This window comes from Macaca mulatta, chromosome 11 (assembly GCF_049350105.2).
Source record: "Macaca mulatta isolate MMU2019108-1 chromosome 11, T2T-MMU8v2.0, whole genome shotgun sequence".
In the NCBI taxonomy this organism is placed as follows: Eukaryota; Metazoa; Chordata; class Mammalia; order Primates; family Cercopithecidae; genus Macaca; species Macaca mulatta.
In genome coordinates, this window is record NC_133416.1 from 125,497,216 (window position 1) to 125,509,492 (window position 12,277).

Sequence of the window (12,277 nt, forward strand, 5' to 3'; positions counted from 1 at the left end):
AAACATCCTAAATGGGTTGGTTTACTACACGTTTGTTGCTTATAATATGATTTTTTAAATTGTTATGTTTTTCTCTTCCATTTTTTTCTTTACCTCTATCCATTTGCTTTTTATATCCTTTTGTTGTCTGTAATCCTTAACTTTAACATAGCCCAAATTTATTCACTTTTGTCTTTTTTTTTTTTTTAAAAGAGATGGTATTTTCACTCTCTTGCCCAGGTTGGAGTGCAGTGGCACAATCACAACTCATTATAACCTCAAAATCCTCCTGGGCTCACGTGATCCTCCTGCCGTAGCCTCCTGAGATGCTGGGGTTATAGGCATGAGTCACCAAACCCAGCTCCACATTTTTTTCCCTTTTATGGTAGTAATTTTTATGTCTTGGTTTTTTGTTTGTTTGTTTTTAAGATCTTTGTGTACTTCAAGGTAATAAAGATATTATTGTGTGTTTCTGGTGTTTCGTTCCGGTTGCTATTTTCCCCTAAAGAAACATGGAAATGTTGCTACATAGTTCATGTTTAAAACATGTAAGGGCTCCACAACAAAGGAGAACAAGATCAAGCCCTTTGTCCTGTTGCTTCTCTTACCACACTCCTATGGCCTACTGCTCACAAGAAGAAAAAACTTACTTGTCACCTAGCCAAGGTGTTCTTCAATTATAAAGGCAGACATTTTAAAGCTTTACAAATTGAGACAATACAACTCTTCTGAGTTTTTCTTAAAAACGAACAAACAAAACTGCTACACAATAAAAGTCAGCCATTCTAGAGATGGAAGAAACAGAAAGGGTTGAAAAACATACATGCAAAAAAAGGATTAAAGAAATCTGGACTATTGTGTGCCAAATAAAACATTCCTATTGTAAAAGATTTCCACATACTACACTGATATTGATGCAACACACTGCCTATGTATAAAGTCCACAGTAAAATATTACATGAAAAGAGATGCTTGGTGACAGTTAAATCAAATAAATGTGGTTAACGTGATACCCTTATCACTAACATGTCATAATACTATGTAAATGCCTACTCTATATAGTTATCATATACCTTCACTGCCTGAGGATTTGGCAACAAGCTAACTGAAAATCCCAGAGTTGGTGTTTGAACCACCGGCCAGCTCTGTCCTGAGACCACGGGATTAATATTTATGCAGACGTTAGGCCCAGGAACATCGCAATGATGACTAGAGCAAGGAGGAGAAATATTATTTGTTATAAGGTAAAATAGGAACAAGGAGGGAGGGGAAAAAATGGAAAAGACAGGGGAAAAACTATCCACAGGGAATACATAGCACATACGTTGCAATAATCTCGCTATTTCTATGCCTAGCTACTTATCTCTGGATAAATGACAAGGCAGCACGTTCTAAACCACTTTGTCATGATGGGCTGCCACAGCAATGATTTATTATATTCCACTATAACATGACTTTAAATCCCCCTCCTCAAATATAAATTTGAAAAATTACCCTTAATAGTTCCGCTGATGTTGGCCTTTCCTGAGGTATTTTCTGCAAGCAGTAATCAACAAATCTCCTAAAGGAGTCTGTCCTGTGTGTGCAAATACACAAAAGAAAATAAACTCAGGGTCTGTAGAGCACACTGATTACTTAAAACAATTTCATTCAAGAGAAAATTTTGCATTTAAGGAGATTTTAAAAAATAAATGCTTTAGAATATCAGGAGAACTGGAGCATTTTCAAGTTATGATATCTAAAATTAATTCTTTTGGATAATGAGTAAGGACAAGTTTCAAGTCAGTCAACATACAAATACATCTTAGTATACAAGGAAGGTCAAATCATAATATATATCAGAAAACAAAAATACTACATTTATATAAAATAGTTTTATGTACATTTTTCTCTCCAAAGACAACAATTCTTATAGTCTCAACTCTATATTCTTAATTACCAATTGCTAATTCCTCTATCACCCACAATCTATAACAAAGTAGTAAAATTTGAAGCATGAGTGATGCAGAACCTAGGAGTAGGCTTCCTGAATAAAAACACTTCCGATCTTAAAAGTTCCATTTTATCCACTCTTCTTTAATATTGCCCCTTTTAAAATAACTCTTGTGGCCCAAATAGTTATAAAAATATCATACTTTTCAGCAAGGCACAATGTATCTGAACAGATAATGCATGTTCTGTCTCAACACATTTAAGTGTACATGTAGTTTAAAAAAACAAAAGACAACTGGAGAAATAATGACATCATAGAGGACCCCTTTTCTCTGCTGAGAAGTGATATCAGCTGAGATGATCATACAAGACCATCACGGCCTGGGACAGTAGACTTGTTAGGAGGGTAGCAGGGCATGTTCCCTGCAGGATTTCGGTTACTAGACACACTAAGAACACAGTGCAAGCCATGATGAAGGCAAAAATAAGTAAATCTATGCGAGTGTTCATGTGTAGACAGTTGATGCTTGTGAGGCATCAGTGTCACCTATAACAACACACAGTGAAGGAAAGAAATGCTTTCTAGGTCAGATATTTAAAATGTAAGGTAATAAAAATGCCAAATACATATGGTGATTTTCTTAGAGATTTAAAATGATAGCAGAGTCTTACCATTCATTAGACTGTAACGTTGGGGAGTCATTCTGAGCAATGTGATATAAGGCACTCATTGCATTCATGTTGAAAAGGGGGGGCTTCCGTTCCGCTGGAAGAGGAAAGAAACACGATAAAGTAGTTCTTGAAGGAAATCCGGCAGACAGAGAAATAAGAAATGATAAGCAAAGCTTTGCTGCTAAATCAATAGCTCATTACTGTCATCATGCCACATAATCCACTTATTTTAATCTCTAAGGTTGGCCCAAGATAGCCATTCAGAAGCTGCTGGACATGAAATGTACATTGGCAAAGCTCCTAACAGAACCCATTTCAAAAGAGTGAAAGAAAAGTTTCTTTTTTTTTTTTCCACATATCTTGAAAAAATTGGCTTTTGCATATTTTCCCACAATAGGTGTGAAGGTTTTTGTATGTGCGTTTTAGCTCAAAAATATGTATTCTCTCCTTGAAGTCTGGGTATTTGGTAAAAAAGAAAAAGAAAAAATTCATATTCACTTAAAAAATTCAGAAAGTAAAGAAACATTGAATAAGGAAAAAAGATTACTATAAAATGCAACTTTTTTTTTTTTTTTTTTTTTGAGACGGAGTCTGGCTCTGTCACCCAGGCTGGAGTGCAGTGGCTAGATCTCAGCTCACTGCAAGCTCTGCCTCCCGGGTTTATGCCACTCTCCTGCCTCAGCTTCCCAAGTAGCTGGGACTACAGGCACCCGCCACCGCGCCCCGCTAATTTTTTGTATTTTTAGTAGAGGCGGGGTTTCACCGTGTTAGCCAGGATGGTCTCGATCTCCTGACTTCGTGATCCGCCCGTCTCGGCCTCCCAAAGTGCTGGGATTATAGGCTTGAGCCACCGCGCCTGGCCTTTTTTTTTTTTTTTTTTTTTTTTTTTTTTTGAGATGGAGTCTCGTTCTGTTGCCCAGGCTGGAGTGCAGTGGCCAGATCTCAGCTCACTGCAAGCTCCGCCTCCCGGGTTTATGCCATTCTCCTGCCTCAGCCTCCCGAGTAGTTGGGACTACAGGCGCCTGCCACCTCGCCCAGCTAGTTTTTTTTATTTTTTTAGTAGAGACGGGGTTTCACCATGTTAGCCAGGATGGTCTCGATCTCCTGACCTCGTGATCTGCCCATCTCGGCCTCCCAAAGTGCTGGGATTACAGGCTTGAGCCACCGCGCACGGCCTAATTTTTGTATTTTTAGTAGAGACGGGGTTTCACCATATTGGTCAGGCTGGTCTCGAATTCCTGACCTCGTGATCCACCTGCCTTGGCCCCCCAAAGTCCTGGGATTACAGGCGTAAGCCACTGTGCCCAGCCCCAAAATGAAACATCTTTTTTTTTTTTTTTTTTTTTTCTGAGACGGAGTCTCACGCTGTTGCCCAGGCTGGAGTGCAGTGGCGCGATCTCGGCTCACTGCAAGCTCCGCCTCCCGGGTTCCCGCCATTCTCCTGCCTCAGCCTCCTGAGTAGCTGGGACTACAGGCGCCCGCCACCGCGCCCGGCTAATTTTTTGTATTTTTAGTGGAGACGGGGTTTCACTGTGGTCTCGATCTCCTGACCTTGTGATCCGCCCGCCTCGGCCTCCCAAAGTGCTGGGATTACAGGCTTGAGCCACCGCGCCCGGCCAAAATGAAACATCTTAAACATCACAAACAGAGTGGCTGGGCGAGGCAGGCAGATCACGAGGTCAGGAGATTGAGACTATCCTGGCTAACACAGTGAAACCCCATCTCTACAAAAAATAAACAAATAAAAATAAAAAAAAAATTAGCTGGGCGTGGTGGCAGGTGCCTGTAGTCCCAGCTACTCGGGAGGCTGAGGCAGGAGAATGAAGTGAACCCGGGAGGTGGAGCTTGCAGTGAGCCAAGATCACACCACTGCGTTCCAGCCTGGGCGACAGAGCGAGACTCCGTCTCAGAAAATAAATAAATAAATAAATAAAATTACTAACAGAGCAGGGGAGATAAGCCAATTCTATTCAGTAAATACTGTTTGACTTCTCATTCAGGCCAAATAATTGCTAAGGGTGACGGTAGAGAGAGAAATGGAAAGCAGGAAGAAGAGTATAAATTATAAATAAAGTCTGGTCCATCCCACTCTAAAGAGAAATTCAGTGAGTCAGGCATTTATTTTTTAATTATTTCCTTTTTGAGATGAGGACTTGCTCTGTTGCCCAGGCTGGAGTGTAGTGGCACAATCATGGCTCACTATAGGATTGACCTTCCAGGCTCATGAGATCCTCAACCTCTTGAGTAGCTGAGACTACAGGTGTGTGCCACCACGCTGGGCTAATTTAAACAATTTTTTTTTTTTTTTTTTTTTTTTGGTATAGCAGTTGGGCGCATTGAATCACACCTGTAATCCCAATACTTTGGGAGGCCGAGGCGGGCAGATCACCTGAGGCCAGGAGTTCGAGACCAGCCTGGGCAATATAGTGAAACTTGTCTCTACTAAAAACACAAAATTAACCAGGCATGTTGGCACAAGCCTGTAATCCCAGCTACTTGGGAGGTTGACGCAGGAGAATCGCTTAAACCCAGGAGGTGGAGGTTGCAGTGGGCTGAGATCGCACCCCTGCACTCCAGCCTGGGCAACAGAGTGAGACCCCGTCTTAAACCAGACTGGTATTGAACTCCTGGGCTCAAGCTATCCTCCTGCCTCAGCCTTCCACAGTGCTGGGATTACAGGCATGATGCACTGCATCTGGCCAGGTATTTCTTGGTAGAGGATTTACTCCTCCCCAGCCCACCATGATCTCTTTATTGGAACTCCTCCAACTCTCCCTTGGCATACTGGTCATTTGGCATGTGTTCACCTATTACATCTACATCATCATACAAATCTTTTCTCTCAAAAGAAATCATATGCTCTAAGAGCACAAGATCTTATAACCTGAATATTCTTTTTCTTTTACTTATTCCCCCAGAATTTGTAATAAAATACGATTCACACATTACGGATTCCATTTGTGGATCAAAGGAAAGAAACAAGTCTCTAGTTCTGAGTACAGTCAATTTTATGCTATTTATTAGTTGTTATGGAATAAAAGATAAATCACTACCAGGCCGGGCGCAGAGGCTCACACCTGTAATCCCAGCACTTTGGGAGGCCGAAGCAGATGGATCACGAGGTCAGGAGATTGAGACCATCCTGGCTAACATAGTGAAACCCTGTCTCTACTAAAAATACACACACACACACACACACACACACACACACACAAATTAGCTGGGCATGGTGGCGGGCACCTGTAGTCCCAGCTACCAGCTACTTGCGAGGCTGAGGCAAGAGAATGGCATGAACCTGGGAGGTGGAAGTTGCAGCAAGCTGAGATCGTGCCACTGCACTCTAGTCTGGGCAACAGAGAGAGACTCCATTTCAAGAAACAGAAGAAGAAAGAAGAAGAAAGAAGAAGGTGAAGAAAGAAGAAGAAGGAGAAGAAGAAGAAGAAGGAGAAGAGGAGGAGGAGGAGGAAAGAAGAAAGAAGAATCACTATCTCTTACTACTGTGCTTACCCTAATGGATTTTTTATATAGTCCCACTTTCTAATTCATAATCTGATCTCTAGTTTCATCAGAGCACCTTAGTTTTTAGGTAAAGGCTCTTCTATTAACCACTTCTAAAATGACAAATTGGGCTTATTCTATGCAGTTCAAAAAACAGAACAAGGCTAAGAAGTGAAGTTACAGAAAAGACATTTTCACTCACAGAAGGAAAAATTTGTGCACAGCCAGAGTAGTTAAAAAACAAAACAAGAAACCAGAATGGACAAGGCTGAAAAGTAGTAAACTTTGAGTCATTTGTAGCACTTAAGCAGATGACAACTATACCTATTCATTTGTTATATTTTGGAGGGGCATCTTATAGTCTTGACTAAGTGATTTCTGCACCTCTGAAATATAGTAGTCTAGGCCGGGCAAGGTGGTTTATGCCTATAATCCCAGAACTTTGGAGACCAAGCGGGCAGATCACCTGAGGTCAGGAGTTCGAGAGCAGCCTGGCCCACAGGGTGAAACCTTGTCTCTACTAAAAATACAAAAGCCAGGAGTGGTGGCGTGCACCTGTAATCCCAGCTACTTGGGAGGCTGAGGCAGGAGAATTGCTTGAACCCGGAAGGCGGAGGTTGCAGTGAGCTGAGATCACACCACTGCACTCCAGCCTGGGTGATGGAGTGAGGCTCTGTTTCAAAAATAAATTTAAAAAATTGAAATATAGTAGTCTCTCTCTCTCTCTCTCTCTCTCTCTCTATATATATATATATATATATCTAGACAGTTAACTTAATGTGTATATATATGTATTTTATGTATATATATATTGTGTGTGTGTGTGTGTGTGTGTGTGTGTGTGTGTGTGTATATTTGAGACGGAGTCTCACTCTGTCATCAGGCTGGAGTGCAGCCTGCCTCAGCCTCCTGAATAGCTGGGACTACAGGTGCATGCCACCATGCCCGGCTAATTTTTTGTATTTTTAGTAGAGATGGGGTTTCACCATATTAGCCAGGATGGTCTCGATCTCCTGACCTCGTGATCTGCCCGCCTCAGCCTCCCAAATATTTTTTATTGACCTCTCAATAGGATACTTTATACTTATCAAACAGATACTGGTATTACAGTGATATGAACTGTTAACAAGTGGAAATTTGAAAGTTGCTGTGTGGACAAATGGATTTCTATCTGTTTCAAATGCAAAAGATAAAAAAAAGTCTGGTTTGGGTTTATTTTTCAGGGGGCAGATTTTAGAAAGTTTGTAGAGCTTGGATTTCTGGCAACTTCAAGTACAGTCATCCCTCGGTATCTGTGGGGGACTGGTTCCCATTCCCCCCTGCATATGCCAAAATCCATGGATCTCAACTTTCTTATATAAAATGGCATAGTATTTGCATGTAACCTGCATACATACTTCTGTCTGTATACTTTAAATCATCTCTAGATTACTTATGATATCTAGTATAACGTAAATTCTATGTAAATAGTTGTTATACCACATTGTTTAGAAAATAATGAGAAGAAAAAAAGTCTATGCATGTTCAGACTTGTACAGACATTTTCTTGTCATTCTTTCCTAAACAACTTCCTATATAGACTCAACCCTCCTTTTTTTTTTTCCCCTGTGTATTTCTGATCTGTGGCTGATTGAATTTATGCATGTGGAACCCATAGATTGGGAGGACCAACCGTATTTAAAACCACGTGGCAGCCTGGCCAACATGGTGAAACCCCGTCTCTACTAAAAATACAAAATTAGCCAGACATGGTGGCTTGTGCCTGTAGTCCCAGCTACTTGGGAGGCTGAGGCAGGAGAATCACTTGAACCTGGGAGATGAAGGTTGCAGTGAGCCAAGATCACGCCACTGCACTCCAGCCTGGGTGGCAGAGTGAGACCTTGTCTCATAAATAAATAAAACCATGTGGAACTAGGAACTCATCATGTAACCATTAATGGCTTCCTATCATTTTAGGACAAAGTCCGAATCCTTAAACATTTGTGACAAGAAAACGTTTAGTCTCTTGGACTTCATTATCATGGGTCTGGCTACCTCCAGAGCCCGATTCTGAGAAGTACCCAATTTTTCCCTCTCTCATGCTTTACATGTGCTTCACTCAAAGAACCAAGCTTGGTGTTTTTCACAAACGCTGTTTTCTTGATCTGGACACCCCTTTCCCTTTTGCTCCCTAAACTTTATCTGGGTAAATCTTTTTGTGTATTTTGTGTATGCGTCAGGGTCTTGCTCTGTTGCCCAGGCTAGAGTGCAGTGGCGCGATCAGCTCACTAACCTCAAACTCCTGGGATCAAGAGATTCTCCTCCCTCAGCCTCCCAAAGTGCTGGTATTACAGGCTAATTCTCGACAATCCTTTCAGGTTTCATCTCAAATATAATTTCATTTCTACATGAATTTAATAAGTATGTATTCAGGGTTTATTATAGGTTTATAATCACTTCCTTAGGGAAGCCTTCCCTGACCTCTCAGACTAGGTCTCCTATTAGATTTTGTCATTGCAAATTATATTTTTTCCTTTCTTCCACATATCACAGCCCTAATTATTTGTGTAATTTTTTTGAGACAGACTCTTACTCTGTCACCCAGGCTGGAGGGAGTGCATCTCTCGGCTCACTGCAGCCTTGACCTCCTGGGCTCACGTGATGCTCCCACTTCTGCCTCCTGAGTAGCTGGGATTATAGGCATGTGCCGTCAAGTCCAGCTAATTTTTTTGCCTTTTTTTTTTTTGTAGAGATGGGGTTTTGCCATGTTGCCTAGGCTGGTCTCAAACTCCTGGGCTGAAGCGATCTGCCCACCCCAACCTCCCAAAGTGCTGGGATTATAGGCGTGAGCCACCATGCCTGGCCTATTTGCATAATTATTTTCTTCCTTCCTTCCTTTCTTCCTACCTCCATCCCTCCCCCTCCTTCCCTCCTTCCTTTCCTCCTTCTGTCTCTCTCATTCAAGCCATCCTTCTACCTCATCCTCCCTAGTAGCTGAGACTACAGGCACACGTCACCAAGCTTGGTGAATTTTTTTAAGGTTTTTGTAGAGATGAGGTCTCATTATATTGCCCAAGCTTGTCTCAAACTCCCGGGCTCAGGTGATCCTCCCACCTCCTAAAGTGCTGGGATTAGAGGCATGAGCCATTGTGCTTAGCCTAATTCTTTATTTAATGTGTGTCTTCTTTGCTAAACTTCATGAGGATAGGAGCAACGTCTGTTATGTTCATCTCTGCATTCTCAGTGCTGAGAACAGTATCTGGTACACAGCAGGTGGCCCCAAATACTTTTAAATAAATAAATGAAGGTGAGGCAAATTAAAGCACACAATAAACTCTGTCAACAAAGAATCTTTGTTCAGCAAGTAATTACAAAAATGACTGAGAAGACACTGAGTCTCGGGGCTCATGAAAGATACTATGTGATGGCTTCATTCACTATTAGAAGGACTGGAACCCACCCACTTACTGGCAAAAGGTTAAAAAAAAAACAAAACTCAGCTTCTCAGAACATTGAGTTGCATAGGAGAAACAGTGAAACAGCAGGGAAAGGAGACTGAAGCAAGAGAAAACCAAATTTGAAAAGAAAAGGATGAAAGAACAAAAACAAAAACAAAAAAACCCACAACTCAGTTCAATAAAAGGCAGCACCTTGGATTTGAAGCAGGAATGAGAGGGCCTATAAGTAGCAAGCATTCTGCCCAGGAACAAGCAGAAAAGATGGCTGACCATGTGATGGTAGAAGAAATAATTCTAATAGAGAAGAACATGACTAAAGGTACTCTAACCATAGAACAGCTCCATAGTCTGGGGAGCATTCTCTGAGTATTAGCTTCAAGTGATCGCATCTATATTCAAGTCTTTGCTAGATGTAACAAATAAATCCTCTGAGCAGTGGTGACAAGGCTCACTGCTGAGCCAGAATACTACAGAGTTAAGGGCCGGCAAACTATGGTCCATGGGCCAAATTCAGCTATCAGCCTGCTTTTGTAAGTTTACTGGAACACAGCCATGTCTGTTCACTAATGTTTGTCTATGACTGCTTTCATGCTCCAACGACAAAGTTGAGTAGTTATGATAGACATTGAATAGCCTCCAAAGCCTAAAATGCTTATTATATGTTCCCTCACAGAAAGTTTTTCAATACTTATTGTAGAATATAGTTTTCTTTTTCTTTTTTTTTTTTTTTTGAGACAGAGTCTCGCTCTGTCGCCAAGACTGGAGTGAAGAGGCATGATCTGGGCTCACTGCAACCTCTGACTCCCAGGTTCAAGAGATTCTGCTACCTCAGCCTCCTGAGTAGCAGGGATTACAGGTGCATGCCACCATGCCTGACTAATTTTTGCATTTTTAGTAGAGAAGGGGTTTCTCCGTGTTGGCCAGGCGGCTGGTCTCAAACTCCTCACCTCAAGTGAACTGCCTGCCTCAGCCTCCCAAAGTGCTGGCATTACAGGGGAGAGCCACTGTGCCTGGCCAAATACAGTAGTTTGAATAGAGCTTCTTCTACACACACAGCAGAATAGGTATTGGGAGTGCTTCTGAAGTCACCTTGTGATATGAAATACATATATATATATATATATATATATATTTTTTTTTTTTTTTTTTTTTTTTTTGAGACGGAGTCTGGCTTTCTCACCCGGGCTGGAGTGCAGTGGTGCGATCTCAGCTCACTGCAAGCTCCGCCTCCCGGGTTCACGCCATTCTCCTGCCTCAGCCTCCCAAGTAGCTGGGACTACAGGCACAAGCCACCACGCCCGGCTAATTTTTTTGTATTTTTAATAGAGACTGGGTTTCACCATGTTAGCCAGGATGGTCTTGATCTCCTGACCTCATGATCTGCCCGCCTCTGCCTCCTAAAGTGCTGGGATTACAGGCGTGAGCCAACGCGCCCAGTGGAATACATACATTTTAAATGAAAGGAAAAAGGTAGAAGCATAAAAATGCTAAGCTAGCTACATTAAAAGAAAAAAACAGTAGTTTCCCTTTAACTGAGAGACAATGATCAAGTTTTTGTGCATGATCAATCTGTTACGTAAGATCAAGGTTCAGGAAGGTCAGTTCAATCAAGTTTCTGGATACCGCTCTGCTTGGTAAAGATTAAACTAAATTAGAGTGCCTACATGTATGTTTATTGCAGCCCAATTTACAATCGGAAAGATATGGAATGAACCTAAGTGTCCACTGACCAATGAGTAAATAAAGAAAATGTGGTGGCCAGGCGTGGTGGCTCACGCCTATAATCCCAGCACTTTGAGAGGCCAAGACAGGAGGATCATGAGGTCAAGAGATCGAGATCATCCTTGCCAACAGGGTGAAACCCCGTCTCTACTAAAAATAAAAAAATTAGCTGGGTGTGGTGGCACGTGCCTGTAGTCCCAGCTACTCGGGAGGCTGAGGCAGGAGAATTGCTTGAACCCGGGAGGCGGCGGTTGCAGTGAGCTGAGATCACGCCACTGTACTTCTAGCCTGGTGACAGAGCGAGACTCCCTCTCGGCGGGGGTGGGGTGGGGGGGGGAACAAACAGAACGAACTAAAGGAAGGAAGGAAGGAAGGAAGGAAGGAAGGAAATGTGGTATATATGCACCATGGAGTACTACTCAGACAGAAAAAGTAATGAAATAATGCCTTTCGCAGTAACTTGAATGGAGCTGGAGGCAATTATTCTAAGAGAAGTAACTCAGGATTGGAAAACCAAACATAATTTATGTTCTCACTTATAAGTGGGTGCTAAGCTATGAATACGCAAAGGCATACAGAGTAATAGACTTTGGAGACTCAGAAGAGGAAGGGTAGGAGCGGGTGTGGGATAAAAGACTACATTTTGGGTACAATGTACAATACTCAGGTGACAAGTACACTAAAATATCAGAATTCACCACTATATAATTCATCCATGTAACCAAAAAACACCTGTACTACAAAAGCTATTGAAATAAAAAAATTTAAAAAACAAAATAAAATAAATCAGAGTGTCTATTGGGCTTAATTTTACTAAGGAAAATCAAAGAGTACGCCTATCTTTAGACAAACACTACCTGAAAAAGCATAAGGGTTCTTTTCTTTTTCTTTCTTTTTTTTTGAGACAGAGTCTTGCTCTGTCGCCCAGGCTGAAGTGCAGTGGCATCTCGGCTCACTGCAAGCTCTGCCTCCCGGGTTCACGCCATTCTCCTGCCTCAGCCTCCTGAGTAGCTGGGACTACAGGTGCCTGCCACCAC

General features: G+C 41.9%; 1 protein-coding gene across 11 annotated transcripts in view; it reads right to left on the reverse strand.

Annotated features, from left to right (window-relative positions):
• The window catches only part of TAOK3 (TAO kinase 3), a 233,109-nt gene that overhangs the window by 66,662 nt on the left and 154,170 nt on the right, over window positions 1-12,277 (reverse strand). For 10 of the 11 annotated variants that reach the window (XM_077955353.1, XM_015152930.3, XM_077955348.1 and 7 more), the window contains 2 exons: window positions 2,584-2,677; window positions 1,474-1,555 (listed from right to left, as the gene is read on the reverse strand). In XM_077955353.1, coding sequence (XP_077811479.1) covers window positions 1,474-1,555; window positions 2,584-2,677 — 176 coding nt within the window. Of the gene's footprint in view, window positions 1-1,473; window positions 1,587-2,458; window positions 2,678-12,277 lie in introns of all 11 variants that reach the window. The other variant, XM_077955356.1, reaches the window with a different exon arrangement.